Here is an 18671-nt window from a genome sequence, read left to right as displayed (position 1 = left end):
GGCACAGCTGTGGGGAAAGGAACCCACGGCTGCCCTGGGGCGCTGTGCAGAGTCAGGGGCTGTTTTGCAAAGCAAGTTAGCAAAATTCCTTAAGAAGTGGGGAAGTCTCTGTGCCCTTTGGCCGAGCAATCCTCCTCCTCAGGAGTAATCCTAAAGAAATCATTCAAGCGAGACAAAGCGAAAAACAAACAAACAAAATGAATCTGCAAGAGCCAACGGGTCAACTTTGGTCTGTCCAGAGAGGGACCACTGGGGCATTTGCAGGGTGACACTCATGACAACTGCGTCACTGAAAATTTCCCAATATTGTATGAAAAGGAAAAAAAAAAAGATTTCAAAGTGATCCAGGCTATAGTCGCAAGGCTGTAAAACTATGTTGGCGCCCAGCCAAGTGCTACAAAGGAGCCCAGAAAAATGAAAAGAGCCGCACCAGGCAAGGAATTACAGGATCTGTAATTACAGGAATTACAGATCTCCCTGCTCTAGACACTTGCCTTTCATGTTATTGTAAGATTTTTTTTTTTTTCCAAGACGAAGTCTTGTACTATCTCCCAGGCACAATCCCGGCTCGCTGCAGCCTCTGCCTCCGGTATTCAAGCGATTCTCTTGCCTCAGCCTCCCGAGTTGCTGGGATTACAGGTGCCCGCCACCATGCCCAGCTAATTTTTTTGTATTTTTAGTAGAAATGGGGTTTCACTATGTTGGCCAGGATAGTCTTGAACTCCTGACCTTGTATTCCGCCCACCTCGGCCTCCCAAAGGGCTGGGATTACAGGCGTGAGCCACCATGCCCAGCCTGTAAGACAGTTTTTATAAAAAGCTAACTTCACCAAAGAAAAAACCATGGTGTGGATTTGCCTCTGAAGTCACAGCTGTTGATCCACCATGACACCTGCCCAGGTTCGTCCTGATAACCCACGGATGCAGAGGAAGGTGTGGCTGCCCGGGGCCTGATGAAACCCAGCCTAGGAAATCCCTCTGTGGGAAGTGAAAGCAAACCCTCACCTACATTTTAAGAGGCTGTCTAAAGCCCAGTCCAACTTTTTAATAATTAGGGCAAAATGGAAGTCAATCTAGGTCCTGGATGGGTCTGAGGACGTGCACTCTGGCCTTGGGCATGGCACGGTCACAGGTTGGTCGTTAAGTCTTATGTGGTCATTAGTTGTTATCCTGGGTGTGGTCAAAAGACATTTTCCCACTTTCTCCAAAGAAACCAGCCCTCAGCCCCCAGGAGGGGACTTCTGGCCTCTTTGGGAGCACGGATACATGGTCCAGGTTACTCTGGGGAAGGCCAGTCAGCTGCATTTAACACACAACCGTCAATGCCTCCTACTAGAGAGGTGACAAACCACGGCCAGACAGGGAAGGAGAGGGGACAGACCACGGCCAGACAGGGAAGCCCCGGGGGTCTGGAGAAGTTAGTGAGCTTCCCGACGGCCAGATGACGCGGGGAAGGCAATGGGCATGTTCCCAGCAGGGTGGAACCTGGCTCAGCCTTAAACAGTGAGCAGAACCAGATAGAAATGACCCACCGCGAACAGAGCCGTTCACCCCACAGGAACGGGGACTCAGGAACCCTGCACAGGAGATGGAATGGAAACCCCATCTACAGGCTGGGCGGGGTGGCTCATGCCTGTAATCGCCGCACTTGAGGAGGCTGAGGTGGGTGGATCACTTGAGACCAGGAGTTCGAGACTACCCTGGCCAACCTGGTGAAACCCTGTCTCTACCAAAAAATACAAAAATTAGCCAGGCATGGTGGCACATGCCTATAGTCCCAGCTACTTGGGAGGCTGAGGCTTGAGAATCACTTAAACCCACGAGGCGGAGGTTGCAGTGAGCCGAGATTGCGCCACTGCACTCCATCCTGAATGACAGAATAAGACCCTATCTCAAAAAAAAAAAAAAAAAAAAGAGAAGAAAAAAAAAGAAAAAGAGAAAGAAAGAAAGCCCAAACTACAAACTTTAATCAATCATCAGTGTCTGGGGTCAGCCAACCAAGCTTGAATACATTTTGTCAGTTATTCAGGAGTGTTCCCGGGTGCCGAGCCTCAGTTACCCAGAATATGGATGGAACTGGTGGTCTCTCTCACTCTCTTTGCAGGCTAAACTTGATAATGGGCAAGTGCTGAGCCCGGCACACAGCAATGGGGGCCTGCAGCAGCTGGAGAGAAGCTTGTGGCTCTTACCTGCCCCAGTGGGCAGCCAGGTTCTGCCCGATGGACACCAGCAGACTGGTGGGCCCATGCTCCCAGATGCACTGACTGGCCCATGCCGCCGCAGACTTCTCCAGCTCGTCATCCCAGGTCTGCAGCAGGAGGAGAAACAGGCACCAGGAGGTGAGGGTGAGGGAGGGGCGTAAGAACCATAAATGCAGCAATGCCCCAGCCTGGGCTCCCGCGGAGCCTACAGCCAATGCTCTGCTGCTGCGTGGAAGAAAAGGGAAGGTCAGCAGCCATCTCTAGGGATGGTCTTGGCCTGGAACCTGTCCCGATGACCCTGGTTTCCTCTCCTTACGCATGTTCCAAGCACACCAGGCCTCAGGCTTTACCCCAATCTTTTCATTGCATTCTAACAAGGGGCCTCTGAAGTAGACCCTTCTTATCTCCATTTCACAGGCAAGCAAATCAAGGCCTGAAGAAGCAATGCCATTTTCCCTGGGTCCCACAGTCAGCCAGTTGCAGAACCAGGATTTGAACCCGGGTCTTCAGGACGTTGGAGCCTGAGCTGTCTCCATGTATGCAGTTATGTGTGGGCCACAGCAGGTAATAATCAGATGCTATTCCTAGGCCAGGGGCTAGAAATAAGTTATTCGTGTGGCATTGGATCGGTGTTCTGAATGCTGGTCCTGGAATGGCGGTGTGAGCCTAGGCATGCAGTTATCCTGTCTGAGCCTCACTGTCCTCATCGGTAACATGGGCATGTCCACAGCCCTCACTGTTGGCAGTAATGGGGAGGGTAAGCCCACGAGGTGCCCAGCCCAGGGCCTGGCTGCAGTCAGAGAGGCTTTATCCACATCAGCCACACTCAGGCCTGCAAGGAAAAGCAGCCGAGGGCCCCTGCAGGGGATTTTAGATTCTCACTGGCTACCCGCAGGGCAACACGGCAAGAAGGGCCCTGAGACGAATGGGTGCCGCATTTCAGTCGGAAGATAGAAAGTGCCGGAGATGGGCCCGGCTCAGTGGCTCACACCTGTAATCCCAGCACTTTGGGAGGCAGAGGCAGGCGGATCACTTGAGGTCAGGAGTTGGAGACCAGCCTGGCCAACATGGTGAAACCCCGTCTCTACTAAAAATACAAAAATTAACCGGGCGTGGACAAAGTGAGACTGTCTCAAAAAAAGAAAGAAAGAAAAGAAAAGAAAGTGCCAGAGGTGGATGGTGGGGATGGTTGCACCACAGTGTGAATGTACCTAGTGCCACAGAACTGCACATTTAAAAATGGTTAAAATGGTCACTTTTATAGTCTGTATATTTTACCACAATGAAAAGAAATTGACAAGAGACGCCTTCAGCTTGCCCAGCCCTGCTCACCTCCCAGCGCGGCCCGGCCTGAATCAGCGGGGCCTGAGCAGCGGTCTGGGCAGACTCTGAAGACAAGCTCTGCAGCTTCGCCTGCCACAGCTGGCCCCAGGAACACACACGACTCCTGGGGAGAGAACCCCATGAGCAGAGCAAGCGTGTCCTTTCTCCTCTGCGGAGGAACAGACGCCAGGCAGCCCCCGCTCACAGCTGGCAGTTGACACTGCCCTTCCTCCCTGGCGTCCTCCCGACAGGTGCTCCAGCTCTAAGCAGGCAGAGGCTGGCCTCCCTGCCCTCTGCACACCCAGCCCCGGGCACACAGCAGATGCTCATGGAAGACAGTCCTGTCTTAGTCCTGGGACCCCCCAGCAGGGAGTACCTGCCCAACACAACCGCATGCCTCGCTTCCCTCTCTCCCCGTGTCCCACCAAGACTCCTCGGTGGCCAAGGGGCAACAAACCTTAAGTCTTGGAGAGGTTAAGTAACCTGCCTGAGGTCACACAGCCAGGAAGCCTCTCGCAACCCCCTCTCGTCTGGCTACTAAGGGGGCTCTTCCTGCCTTGCATACTGTAACCAAGTGCCAGACCCATCCCACTAAAATAAGAAGTTACTAAAATATGCTAATGCAATATGCTGACTGTGCAATATACTAAATGATAACAGCATAATTCACATTTACTTAGAACTGATCATGCCTTATCTCATCGCCTCCTCCAAACAACCCTACGAGAAAGTGTATCTTGTTCCCATCGTGTAGATGAGGAAACATAAACAGAAAGGCTAAGCAATCTGCCCGAAGTCACAAAGCTGGCCAGTAACAGAGCTGGCTGGAGGCAGGCAGGCTGGCTCCAGAGCCTCTCCACTCATAAAACCTCAGAACGGGCTGCTCGACTCTTTGAGATTTCAGAATCCACCTTTCAGTGCTAAGCCTATTTCAAAGGACTGTGGCTTGAAGCCACAGCAGGCAGGGTTGAACAGGAAGCCACGTTTCCAAGACGAATTCTCAAATCTGCGTTGCTTGTTTGGGTGTGAACCAGAGCCGAGGGGCAACGCAGTGCAGTGCTGAGGGCGCCAGGCTGAGTGGCAGGGGCCCTGCCTTCCCTCCCTTCCAGCCTCCCTGCTCTGAGGTGGCCTCAGTAGCATCCACAAAGGCTCAGCCTCCCCAGCAGGCCGGCCTTTTAGACCAAAGGACCCCGATCTCAGCTCCAATCCTGAAACAGCACCAAGTAAACAAATAGGAAAACATGAAAGGCCTGCTATGGGCTGCCCGGGCGGCCTGGCTTTCCCTGTTGCAAAGAAGCTCCTTTCACCGGCGCTAAGCCTTGCGTGAAACCGGGAGGACCACACGGTGCAGGCAGAAGAACATCCACAAGAACCCGGCCTGCTGCAGACCGGGATGTGGGAAGCATCTGGGATCCTGGAGCTCAGTCAAGCTCCAGTCCCACATGCCCCAACCTCTCCAGAGAGACGTGGGGCCTCCTTGGTCCCATGAGGACCAAGGCCAAGCCACCAGGGATGCGCGGATGGGACATTCGGTGGGTCTCAACGTTCCTGGGGCCCCTTTCCTTTCATTTCTCATAAAGCAACTCTCCCAACAGCATGTTCCAACAAGCCCCCTCTGATCTTAGAAATTGAGGGTGAAAAAGAAAAACTTAGGCCGGGCGCGGTGGCTCATGCCTGTAATCCCAGCACTCTGGGAGGCTGAGGTGGGTGGATCACCTGAGGTCAGGAATTCGAGACCAGCCTGGCTAACGTGGTGAAACCCCACCTCTACTAAAAATACAGAAATTAGCCGGGTGTGGTGGTGTGTACCTATAGTCCAGTTACTCAGGAGGCTGAGGCAGGAGAGTCACTTGAACCGGAAAGTGGAGGTTGCAGTGAGCTGAGATCACGCCACTGCACTCCAGCCTGGGCGACAGAGCTAGACTCTGTCTCAAAAAAATCAAAAAGAAAAAAGAAAGATGAAAGAAAGAGAGAGAAAGAAAAAAGAGAGACAAAGAAAAAAGAGAGAGAAAGAAAGAAAAATAGAGAGAGAGAGAAAGAAAGAAAGAAAGAAAGAAAGAAAGAAAGAAAGAAAGAAATAGAGAGAGAGAAAGAAAGAAAGAAAGAAAGAAAGAGAAACTTAGAAGAGGAGGGGAGCGTGTTCAGGCTAAAGCAGGCACCAGGGAAAGCCAGTGACTCTGAGGGAAGCCTTGCAGGGCTTCCTGCCTCTGCTCTGCCCCTTCAGAAACAGCCCCCGGGCAGGGTTGCTGCTTCCAGGAGCCTTTCTCACGGTGCAGTGCGTCCAGAGAAAGACAGAAAGCCCAGCCAGAAAGCCAGTGTAGCCCTGACCCATGGGCAACACCTCCTAGGTCTCAGAACGGCTCTTTGTTCTTCACTTCCCGCCTCCCGCCCAAATCCCGCCCCTTCCCTCCTCACCTGCCCGTCATCTGCTGACTGAGCCACCTCCCAGCAGCCTCCCTGCTTCCTGCTGGGCCCTCCAATCCCCAACATGCACAGCAGCAAAAGTGTTTCACGGCCAGGCACGGTGGCTCACACCTGTAATCCCAGCACTTTGGGAGGCTGAGGTGGGTGGATCAGCTGAGGTCAGGAATTTGAGACCAGCCTGGCCAACATGGCAAACCTCGTCTCTACTGAAAATACAAAAATTAGCTGGTCGTGGGGGTAGGCACTTATAATCCCAGCTACTTGGGAGGCCAAGACAGGAGAATTGCTTGAACCCAGGGGTCGGGGTTGCAGTGAGCTGAGATCACACCACTTCACTCCAGCCTGGGTGAAAGAGTGAAACTACGTCTCAAAAAAAAAAAAAAAAAAAAAAAAAAAAAAGTGCTTCACAGTCATAAAAGTATCCTCGCCTGCAAATAAACCCTTTTTCTTTTTTTTTTCTTTTCACCCCCATTTCAGCAATAACAAAACCCTATTCCTTATAGAAAAAAGGCAGGCTCCTCAGCTAGCCTCAAAGCCCTGTGTGCTTTGCCCCTGCCTGCCTCTCTGACCTCTTGCAATGACCTCACTCCCTCAGAAATGAGCCGTGGTCCCACTGGCTTTTTGAGAGCTCCTCTGAGACCCGAAGCTTTTCTCCCATTAAGGAAAGAAATTCACGAGGTGGTGGCGGTTTCACACCTTCTGTTCCTTCTGCCCAGAACACCCTTCCCTGCACGCTTGCTCACTCAACCATGCTCACTCTTCAGGTCTTAACTGAGATGGCTCCTCCGCAGAGTGGGCACCCCAACACCTCCATCTCAGTCAGGTTTCTCCCACCCGTAATGTTCTTTCTTGGAGCTCCCGTATTTCTTCTTCTAACTCTGCATAACTCATAATTATGCCTCCTCCCGGAATCCAGGACAGTGCCAGGCACATCGAAGGTGCTCCACAAATCCTTCCTGGCTACATGAGTCCAGAGATGCGGTGTGGACGGGGACCTTATCTGCTTTGTCCACCTCTTTATAACAAGAATCTCACAGGGTACTGGACTCACGTGAGACACTCAAAAATACATAGAATTCACCAGTTGATTAAATCCCGGCTGTGTGGAAGGCAGAGAAGCAGAGCCGGGAGGCCAGCCTGCCTCCTACCCACACATTCAATAAATATGTACAGGCCGGGCATGGTGGCTCACGCCTGTAATCCTAGCACTTTGGGAAGCTGAGGAGGGTGGATCACTTGAGATCAGGAGTTTGTGACCAGCCCGGCCAACATGGTGAAACCCTATCTCTAATAAAAATAAAAAAAATTAGACTGGCATGGTGGTGCACGCCTGTAATCCCAGCTACTCAGGAGGCTGAGTCAGGAGAATCACTTGAACCCAGGAGCCAGAGGTTGCAGTGAGCTGAGATGGCACCATTGCACTCCAGTCTGGGCAACAGGGCAAGACTCTGTCTCAAAAACAAACAAACAGGCCGGGCACGGTGGCTCACGCCTGTAATCCCAGCATTTTGGGGGAGAGAGTTTGTCTCAAAACAAACAAAGAGAACAGAGCCGGGGTCCTCCTCTGCCAGAGGAGACCCTGAGCCAGCCACCACATGCACTGGCTGGGGCACAGAGCAGGCTGGTGGCCTGGGCCCCACCCCCAGTGCCAGCCCCTGTGGCCAGAGCCGGTGCTCACCATATACTCCATGTTGGAGGCCTGAGGCTGCACCTGGCCCCGAAGCTTGTTGTGCAGCATGAGGATCTCCTCCTTGTCCTCCCTGGGGATGGCTCTGCGGACCCGGGAGTGAGACTCGTTGTGCTGGTATTTGCTGAGCAGCTCCTCTAAGAGAGTGACGTTGGGCAGGAGGTAGCCTTGGGATCCGCAGACCAGGAACAGCAGCCCCAAGGGGATGACACCGCCCAGGACACAGCTCATGGCTCCACTCCTGCAGCAACTATGGGACTCACAGGACAGCCTGGGCTCCTGGGACAGAGCTGGGCGCTCGAGCTCTGAAAGGAAGCAGAGGGCGGTGGGAGAAGCCGCATTAGTAGGAGCTGGTCACAGCGCTGGCTCGAGCAGCGAACTCAGCACACACGACTCTCTCCATTTTACAGATGTGGAAACTGAGGCCCACAGAAGCTAAACAAGCAAGGTGCCACAGACAGGAAGTGGTGGAGCTGGGATTTACGCCAAGGGTTCCCAGCGAGGCGAGCTGTCGGGATTCCAAAGAGGATAACCTAGAACAGTTCCTCCTGGACTCAAGTTTTCCTGGAGCGAGTCCCTGCATTTTCTTTTTTTTCTTTTTTTCTTTTTTTTTTTTTGAGACGGGGTCTCGCTCTGTCGCCCCGGCTGGAGTGCAGTGGCCGGATCTCAGCTCACTGCAAGCTCCGCCTCCCGGGTTTTACGCCATTCTCCTGCCTCAGCCTCCCGAGTAGCTGGGACTACAGGCGCCCGCCACCTCGCCCGGCTAGTTTTTTTGTATTTTTTTTAGTAAAGACGGGGTTTCACCGTGTTAGCCAGGATGGTCTCGATCTCCTGACCTCGTGATCTGCCCGTCTCGGCCTCCCAAAGTGCTGGGATTACAGGCTTGAGCCACCGCGCCCGGCCTGAGTCCCTGCATTTTCTTTTTTTTTTTTTTTTTTGAGACGGAGTCTCGCTCTGTCGCCCAGGCTGGAGTGCAGTGGCCAGATCTCAGCTCACTGCAAGCTCCGCCTCCCGGGTTCCCGCCATTCTCCTGCCTCAGCCTCTCGAGTAGCTGGGACTACAGGCGCCCGCCACCTCGCCCGGCTAGTTTTTTGTATTTTTTAGTAGAGACGGGGTTTCACCGTGTTAGCCAGGATGGTCTCGATCTCCTGACCTTGTGATCCGCCCGTCTCGGCCTCCCAAAGTGCTGGGATTACAGGCTTGAGCCACCGCGCCCGGCCAAGTCCCTGCATTTTCTAACTAGGAGTCAGCATCTCTTATTTATTCAGGATTCAGGTGAATCTCTGGCACAAATTAGCTTCTATCTCCTGCCCCAAGGGGATTGCTAAAGTCATGCTCCGTGAACCAACATTGAGAGCAAACTTCTAGTCCCTGCGAAGTCAAACTCAGTTTACCAAAAGTGGTTGACATATGGCTTCTCTCATCACGGCCCTCGCCCCGGGCCCCACCCGCACATCTGTCGCACACTAAGACACAGCTGCCCAGAACGAAGTCCAACCAAGGCCTCCGCCTTTTGTTCCCTCAGAAAACCCTTCATAAGCACCTACGCAGGCCCGTCGTTTATGTTATTCCCAGTCACCATGACAACCCAGGAGGTCAGGCCGTTCTCATCCCCATTTTACAGATAAGAAAGCTGTGGCTTAGTGTGGCAACAAGACAAGCCCAAGGCCAGCCTCCTGGTAAGCAGAGACGCTGAGATCCGAAATGATGATTACAAAGACCCAGAATTTTCCAGCAAGCTACCTTGGCACCTCTGTCTCTGGGGGCCAACTACCTCCCCTCCATTATAGGGTCACGAACCGCAAACCTCCACCTCCTGGCTTCATCTGAAGAATGTATGTTATTGGCCCAAGAAGACAAGGAAGGGCTTGAACACAAGTGCGTCCACGCACAACCCTCCTCTCTGCTTTCCTCCCAGGGGAGAGTCTGGGCCACCCAGTCACCTCCATCGAGTGCCTTATTTTGTGCTGGACTCTGAGATGGAGACTGGGGATGTGAAGATGAAGAGGACTCTGTCCCTGGCCTCAAGGAGCTCACAGTTAGGTCGGGGACATGGAGGAGGAAACCCACAGTCCCCACATGGCAGGACAAGGCTGACTCTAAAGACAGTGCCAGGCCCTCAGGGGCCAGAGGAAGCAGCTCTGTCTGGAGGGTTGGGTGGTGGCCGTGCCTCAAGCTGACCTATGGGAACTCCGTGGGGCTCAGTTCTTCACCAGAGTCCTCCCTGGTCGTCACCCCCATAGCACCAACCAGGTGTTTACCGGTCAAGTTGGCTGGGACAGTGGCAGTGCAAGGTGGGCATCCTCGGGTGGGGCAGAGGGGAGATGTAGATCAAGGCACAGAGGGGATGGACGGAGGCCAAGATGGGCATCCCAGGAAGCAGAAACGTTGGCACCAGGCGACAGAGGCTGAGCCAAAGAGCTATGGGAATGCTGAGGTTCCCATTCCTGACCCCTGGAAACTCTCCAGGGTCCTGACTGAGCCTGCGCCTCAGACAAAAATAACGCCATGCGGAGAGGAGGGGCTTGGCTTGCTTTGCAGCGGGCCAGACTGGCTGCCCTCCTCCGAAGCCCAGCCTGGGGCCGTGCAGGGAGGACCTCTGCGCGCTCACTCGTCCTGCTGGGAAGCAGACCAAGAATGCAGAACTTCTCAGGATCCCTGATCTCTCTCTCTCTCAGGTTAGTCACACCACCATATATGAGCATTTCCAGCTGTAGGCGGCCAGCCTCAAAGAAGAGACGCCAGAAAACTCTGACGCTGGCTGAGGTTGAGAGTGCGGTAATCGGCGTCACAAGCGTCCCCCTGGTGTCACAACGATGCTCCGCTTGTTTTGCTCCACACTTGAGCCACGGGAGGAGCAGGGACCCCAAAGGCATGAAGCATAAACTGCTGATGCAACTCTGCTGTGAACCCATGAGATGAAGACCCTGCTCTGGTCTAAATCACCGGCGGGCACCACTCAGATGGTTATCAGTAGGGGGACTGGTAAACACAGCATGCCTAGGGTTGGGGCAGGAGCACGTGGTGGAATATTACACAGTGGGCAAAAGGGAGGGCTGGGGCTGTGTGAGCATCGGCACAAAGAAATCTTGGTGTGGTGGTGACTTTAAAAAGCAAGTTGTAGAACATTATGCTAGTGCTACTATTTGCGCAAATTAAAAACATAAAACTAATTTGTATCATATATGGACATATACATACATATACACATAAACATGTATGTGTACGTGTGTGTGTATGTATATGGTGTGTATGTGTGTGTCGTAAAACCGGGACTGAATTCAGAGCAAGCTCATGGTGGGGATTGACTCTGAAGTAGAGGATGAGTAGGGAGGAGAAAATGAGAGGTTTTATCTTTACCTTTTTTTTTTTTTTTTGAGATGGAGTCTCGCTCTGTCGCCCAGCCCGGAGTGCAATGGCCGGATCTCAGCTCACTGCAAGCTCCACCTCCCGGGTTTACGCCATTCTCCTGCCTCAGCCTCCCGAGTAGCTGGGACTACAGGCGCCCGCCACCTCGCCCAGCTAGTTTTTTGTATTTTTAGTAGAGACGGGGTTTCACCGTGTTAGCCAGGATGGTCTTGATCTCCTGACCTCGTGATCCGCCCGTCTCGGCCTCCCAAAGTGCTGGGATTACAGGCTTGAGCCACCGTGCCCGGCCTCATCTTTACCTTTAATATCTTATTTCAATTTTTTTTTTTTTGAGACAGGGTCTCACTCTGTCACCCAGGCTAGAGTACAGTGGTACAATCATGCCTAACTGCAGCCTGGACTTCCTGGGCTCAAGTGATCCTCCCACCTCAGCCTCCTGAGTAGCTGGGACTACAGGTATACGCTACCACGCCAGGCTAATTTTTTGTTTATTTTTTGTAGAGATGGAGGTTTCACCATGTTGCCCAGGCTGGTCTTGAACTTCTAGGCTTAAGCAATCACCTGTCTCAGCCTCCCAAAGTCCTGAGATTATAGGCAGGGGCCACTGCGCGTGGCCCTTATTTCTATTTTTTAAATCTCAAGCAAATAATGGCAAGATGCTGACATCTGTTCATGTAAGGTGAACAGGCAGAGTTGCCAGGAACTGTGAAATGGTGGCCATAGGAGGGCGTCTTCAGAGCCTCTGTGGTGGGCCTATGCTTTGTACTTGTCTATTTTCTTTTCCTTTTTTTCTTTTTTTAAGGATTACAAGTTGAGTATCCCTCATCCGAAATGCTTGGGTCCAGAAGTGTTTCAGATTTTGGATTTTTCAGGTTTTGGCACATCTGCATGTACATAATGAGATCTCTTGGGGATAGGACACAATCTAAACACAAAATTTGTTTATCTTTGAGATACACCTTATACCCGTAGCCTGAAGGTAATTTTATCCAACATGTTAAAATAATTTTGTGCATGGAACAAAGTTTTCACTGTATTTTGACTGCAACCCATCACATGAGGTCAGGTGTGGAATTTTCCACATGTGGCTTCAGGGCAGTGCTCAAAAAGTTTTGGATTTTAAAGCATTTCGGATTTTGGATTGTCAGATTAGGGAGGGCCAACCTGCGCGTAACAAAATAAAACAAAATGCCAAAGCAAGGAAACAGGAGACAAATGCTGTTTTTAGATGAGTGCTCCGGCATGTCCTCCCAAGCCAGTGTGGGCTGCCCCGGGAGAGCTGACTGGCCGCCTTCATTCTGAATGTTAAAAGGACTTCCACAGCTTAGAGGCTGGTGCGTCTCTAAGGATTCCAAAGAGAAGTTATGAAGTCTCAGGTGAAGCTTTAGAGTTGGGAGAACCATGGGGTTGAGTGAAACCTCCACGTTGGAAGAGAACAGGAGGAAAAGGGGAGAGGAATGGAGGGGGGGTTCTCCAAGTGCCCTCATGTGCACCACAAAAGCCGCCAACCTGGGAAACACAGGCCTGCCATTCTTGGTGGCATGCCAGTACTGCTGGCTCTGAAAGTGGTTGGGTCTGACTTCAGGCCAGAGGGCCTGGGGGTTGGGGGGTCCCTGCTTGGGAGGGGACGAGGCTCCTCCAGATCTGGATGGCTCCTGCTACATTTGGGGGGCAGGAGAACACAGGAGATTTTAAGCAGAAAAGTAACCATAGGCTGGGCGTGGTGGCCCACGCCTGAAATCCTAGCACTTTGGGAGGCCGAGGCAGGTGGATCACCTGAGAAGTTCGACACCAGACTGGCCAACATGGAGAAACTCCGTCTGTGCTAAAAATATAAAATTAGTCGGGCGTGGCGGTGCATGCCTGTAATCCCAGCTACTTGGGAGGCCAAGGCAGGAGAATCACTTGAACCCGGGAGGTGGAGGTTGCAGTGAGCTGAGATCATGCCACTGCACTCCAGCCTGGGCGACAAGAGTGAAACTTCATCTCAAAAAAATAAAAAAAAGAAAAGTAACCATAAAAGGGCCAGAACCTCATTCCGGTTTGTACCCCCAGAGCCCAGTGCTCGGTGCACAGGAACAAGCACACAGCTATAGGTTGAGCTGGGTTTCTCCAAACTCACACATTGGAGCCCTAATGTCCAGGACCTCCAAATGCGATGTATTTGGAGACAGGGCCTTTGCGGAGGTGATTAAGGTCATGTGAGGCCATGAGGTTGGGCCCTAACCAAGCTGACCAGTGTCCTCACTAGAAGAGATTAGGACCGAGACACGCAGAGGATGACCACGTGAGGACACAGGGAGAAGACGCCATCTGCCAGCCACGGAGAGAGGCCCCAGGAGAAAGCAGCCCAGCCAGCACCTTGATCTTAGACGTCTGGCCTCCAGAACTGTGGGAAACTAAATTCCCATTGTTTAAGTCTGTGGTACTTTGCTGTAGCCGGCTTAACAGACCAACACACATCAGATAACACATGGGTGGACAGGACTGCTTCCAAATATGCCCCTGGCTGTTGTAAAGAGGAGACACGAGGGAGGCAGACAGGCAAGTTAGGAGGCCGAGGCCAGGGTCCTGGCCGGAACCTGGTTGGTGCCATCTGCCAAAGCCACAAACCAGTCAGCTGAGGCCCAGTTCACAGGGGCGGTGCCCGGCAGCCCTGGCCCACACCGCCCATTCTACCCCACTGCTGAGACAGCTCAGTCAGAACCGGGGCCGAAGCACTTCCGCCCCTTTTCCATTGACAATGAAAACACACAAACGCTTTCCAAATGGGATGGGACCTCCAAGTGCCCAGGCCACCTGGGCTTGCCAACGTCAAGAAGGAGCTCACGCCAGCGACCCTCAGGGCGAAGGGGGCCGCCAGGGAAGACCTGCCCTGCGCCAGTTGCGGTGTGAGTGCCTGACCTCCGTGACCTCCTCTCACCCTCCTGATTTTCCAGAGTCTGGGCTCCATCACCCCCACTCTACAGATGAGGAGGTTGAAGTCCATGGAATTGAAGGAACCTGCCCAGGGTGAGCAGCAAGTCTGGAGCCGGAACGCAGCTCTTCTAACCTCGAGGCCCAGGTGTGCCCTTGGCTTAGTGCCCTGCTGCCTCCCCCGGAGCGGGCTTCCCTCTGGATTTGAAAATCCCAAGCCCCTCCCCACCCATGCAGGGGTAAGGGGACTCCCAAACAAAACAACCGAATCTTGCCCTAAAGTTCTCTTCCACCCTCTTCTGCCTCTTGGGAAGGCTGCTGGGCTGGGGGAGCCAGGGCTCGGGCCTCCCGGGTCACATGGTGCCTCTGTTGATGAGAAGGCACCAATGTGTCACCACCATGGGAGACGAAGGAGACCCTCTCATCATGGCGACATTCCACCAACACAAACACAACCCCCCCACCATCGGTGCTGTCCACTCACCTTTGACCCAGATTTGATTAGCTGACCTCTGACTTTTGACCTCTGGCAGATGGATGCCCCCTGCAGAGTACCCTCCTAGCGTCCTAAAAGAGCTCACGCTTTGGTGGCTGCCCTGAGTGCACTTCGGTACCTGGGGAGTGAGGCTGCCACTCTAACTCTGCTCTTCTACCCCTGATGCTCCCAGGAAGGGCCTGGGTGCATTCGTCACTCCTAGAGAGATGCCCCCGCATCCTGTCTGCTTGGCCACTCACTGATAATGAAATATCGCTGGGTACCACGGGACAACACAGCAGAAATGCTCTCTGGAAGATTTTGTTCTCTTTTGCCAGAGTTGCAAAACTGAGCCCATAAGACCACAAGTAAGATAACGGCTCCAAGACCTCATGAAAACACACCAGATTTCAGCACACAGCAGAGGCTGGGAGGGGAATGGACAGAGCTTTCAGGTCCTAGGGTCAATGGTGAGACCCACGGCTGGCAAATCAAAGCAACAGGAGCCACATTTCTCCCGCACTGCCCAGAGCTTTGAGATGCATTTGGACTCTAGCAGAGAGGCAGCTGTTTTCAGTCCCATTTTACAGAAAGTGCAACTGAGTCCGGGAGGCTGACATTTAGGAGGCTGTGTGGCTAGTTTACAGTGGAACCAAGACTTGAAATCAAACTTGCCAAAAGTTTGGGGGACTTTCAACACAGCTTGTTTGCACTATGAGCTCTTCAACCGCACCCCTCTACCCTGGCCAAGGCTTTGTGGACATTTAGGGGATCAGCAAACCATGTGTCTAAGTTTAGCGAGGGGTCTACCTGATGGTTATCTCTCGGGTACCATCGTACTCAACACTCAGAAGTGAGTGAGGGAGAGGGAGCTGGGCTGAAGCTCATTGCGTCATTGGCCTGTGCTGCAAGTGCCTTGTGTTTAGGAGAATCTGCCAGAAAGATGAATCTCGGGACTTAGCCTGTCAGCCTTCGGCATCTAGCCTGTGCCAAGCTCCCTGCTTTTGCACATGCTGTTCCCACAGCTCATCCCATGACCCCGACGTGCCCCGCTTCACTGGCCCAGGCTGGGGAGATGAATTCCTGCTCATTGCTAAGACTCAGTCCGAGGATCACGGCTTCCTAGAAACCTCCAGCATAACCACACTACAGACCTGCGGGTCTCGTTCACCGCCGAAGCGTCGATGTGTAAGTCAGTGTTCGATAAATATTTACGAGATGACTGTGTGGACCCCTCCTCCTCCCAGCTAGATCAGAAAAGCCATATAAGGACTCTGTCTGATTTGGGCAGCTTCTTTATTGACTGCAGCATGGGCTCTCGGGGAAGAGAGACCTGGGTTCACGTCTTGACCTTGCCCCTCACTGGCCCTTGACCATGCCGAAGGCTGTGTGGTCTTAGACACAGCACTGAGCTTGTTGAGTCCACGTCTGTGGGTGGAGGGGAGTGACAGGCCTGTTATAATAATGAGGATGTGCCAGAGCCTCCAAAAATGCATCGTTTGAAGGGATTTTAGTAGGCTGGAGTTAATAATGTGGAATGCTATGAAGAGACAATTCTCTCTTCATATTATTTCAAAGCCCACGTTTGCCTTAACAAAATCCAATGTTTAAAAATCTGGCTGGGCATGGTGGCTCACACCTGTAATCCCAGAACTTTGGGAGGCCCAGGTGGGTGGATCACCTGAGGTCAGGAGTTCGAGACCAGCCTGGCCAACCTGGTGAAACCCCATCTTTACTAAAAGTACAAAACTTAGCCGGGTGTGGTGGTGCGTGCCTGTAGTTTTAGCTACTCGGGAGCCTGAGGCAGGAGAATCGCTTGAATCTGGGAGGTGGAGGTTGCAGTGAGCTGAGATTGTGCCTTTGTACTCCAGTCTGGGTGACACAGCAAGACTCAAAAAATAAAACATTAAAAAATTTAAAAATTACAAAAATAAAAATCCTGTTAGGCCAGGTGTGGTAACTCACATCTATAATCTCAGCACTTTGGGAGGTTGAGATGGGAGGATCACTTGAGCTCAGGAGTTTGAGACCAGCCTGGCCAACATGGTGAGTCCCTGTCTCTACTAAAAATAATAACAATAAAAAATTAGCCAAGCATGGTGCCACATGCCTGTAGTACCAGCTACTCAGGGAGGTGCTGAGATGGGAGGATTGCTTGAGCCTGGGAGATGGAGACTGTAGGTCGTGCTACTGCTTTCCAGCCTGGGCAACTCTATCTCAAAAGAAAAACAGGAAAAAAAAAATCTGTTAAATGTCCAATGCTTGGGGGATCGCAGGGGGACCCTCTATCGAATTTGAAACGTATATTAGCTCAGTATATGCCTTGAGCGTTGGCCATTTTTCCCCAGATGTCCAAGATGTCATGCACCAGGTCTGGAGGATTCATGTCACCACCTGGCCAGGTGTCACTCATGCAAATGTATTTGGTGATTCATGCTGAGTTTATCCTGTCAGATGTCATTCATGGAGCTCTGTCCTCTTCCACGGTTGGGTCTCAGCTGACTTGACAGGCCCATGGGCACCCCCGGCCCTGGGCTCCCCACCCAGGATTGTGGCTGCTCTGACTCTCAGCCTCCCTCACTGGACCCCGAGCTTCTCAAGGGCTAGAATAGTGGTGGGATGGTAAATCATTCACCACCAGCTTCCAAAACAAAAACCAAGCAAAAACCACCCTGCCTTGCGGTGTTTGCCAATTCCCTCAGTGTAAATACTCCCACTGTGGCCAACTTCAAGCAACCATTGTGAAGTCACTGAGCATGGAGGTTCTGAAAAGAGATCCCCAGAAGCACACAGTCATGCAGCCTTTCCATCACGCAGATCCCATAGAGCAAAGGCCACAGTAAAATGCAGGAAAAAAGTCAAAAATGATAGGTTTTAATTATTTATTACCTTCTTTTAAAATAAAACTTTTTTTCTTTCTTTCTTTTTTTTTTTTAAAGACAGAGTCTCACTCTGCAGCCCAGGCTGAGGCTGGAGTGCAATAGCGTGATCTCGGCTTACTGCAATCCCCACCACCTGGGTTCAAGCAATTCTCCTGCCTCAGCCTCCCGAGTAGTCGGGACTATAAGTGCATGCGCCACCACACCTGGCTAATTTTTGTATTTTTAGTAGAGACGGGGTTTCACCATATTGGTCAGGCTGGTCTTGAACTCCTGACCTCAGGTGATCCACCCGCCTTGGCCTCCAAAAGTGCTGGGATTATAGGCATGAGCCACTATGCCCGGCCTTTAAATATAACTTAACTGTAAGTTTTTATAACGTGACGTTTAATGATGGTTGTGTTTAACTGGTTTGCAATCCTTGTGAAAATTTATTTTTTATTGATTTTTATTTATTTATTTGTTTGGAGGCAGGGTCTCACTATTACGCAGGCTGGAGTGCAGTGGTGCAATCATGGCTCACTGCAGCCTCAATCTCCCAGGCTCAAGTGATCCTCCCACCTCAGCCTCCCAAGTCGCTGGGACTACAGGTGTGCACCACCAGGCACAGTAAATTTTTTATTTATAGTAGAGACAGAGTTTCACTATGTTGCCCAGGCCAGTCTCGAACTCCGGAGCTCCAGCGATCCTCCCACCTTGGCCTCCCAAAGTGTTGGGATTACAGGTGTGAGCCACTAGGCTGGCCCTGAAAATGTAACTATCAGTTCTCGAGCTGGTATGAGCCAGTCCGAGCTGGCTGCAGTTCGCCATTGGCCGGCACTGAGCCTTGTTCAGCTTTATGCCCCCAACAAATGTTCATCACCAAACCTATGCCATCGTGGGGTGAGGAAGGGGCTGCCGCAGGCATGGCCTGGGCCCTCTACTCCTGCCCTGCACATTTCATGTGGTCCACAAACTGATGAGGTCACTGTGATAATAGCCCTATTTTACAGATCAGGAAACTGAGGCTCAAAAAAGATAAGCAACTTGCCTGAGGCCATACAGAAAGCCCGAGGACAATGTCGAATCATTCACCATGTCCCGGTCACTTACCAGTCCTGCCTTGTCCACACAGCGACTCTCCTAAACGTCAGGGCAGTTATGACCTGCGGCCCTGCACCACTCAGCTGAGGCCCGTGTTCCACACAAGGGCAGCTGACCCCAGCAGCGTGGGGGTCGGGGTGTTCTCTAGGCTCTACTCTTCCTCAGAAGTATCAAAGGAGAACTCACATCTAAGCAAGAGGCCAAGGGCAGATCAGAGTCATACCCACAAACCACCCAGAAATTCCAGGAATGAAGCCGTGGCTGGAAGGAGGGGTACTCCACTCCCCCCGCCTGTGTCTTTGGCAGAGCCCTTGA

The 18671-nt window shown here is 52.3% G+C and overlaps 1 protein-coding gene across 2 annotated transcripts in view; it reads right to left on the bottom strand.

The window, feature by feature from the left end:
* Window positions 1–18671, bottom strand: part of CRISPLD2 (cysteine rich secretory protein LCCL domain containing 2) — an 87907-nt gene that overhangs the window by 59819 nt on the left and 9417 nt on the right. For both annotated transcript variants that reach the window (XM_005592683.5, XM_005592684.5), the window contains exons 2-3: window positions 7626–7939; window positions 2189–2307 (exon numbers count right to left, since the gene is read on the bottom strand). In XM_005592683.5, coding sequence (XP_005592740.1) covers window positions 2189–2307; window positions 7626–7865 — 359 coding nt within the window. In that variant the 5' untranslated portion in view covers window positions 7866–7939. The remainder of the gene's footprint in view (window positions 1–2188; window positions 2308–7625; window positions 7940–18671) is intronic.

Source organism: Macaca fascicularis, chromosome 20 (assembly GCF_037993035.2).
Source record: "Macaca fascicularis isolate 582-1 chromosome 20, T2T-MFA8v1.1".
Lineage (NCBI taxonomy): Eukaryota > Metazoa > Chordata > Mammalia > Primates > Cercopithecidae > Macaca > Macaca fascicularis.
This window is presented reverse-complemented; position numbering and strand designations above follow the sequence as displayed.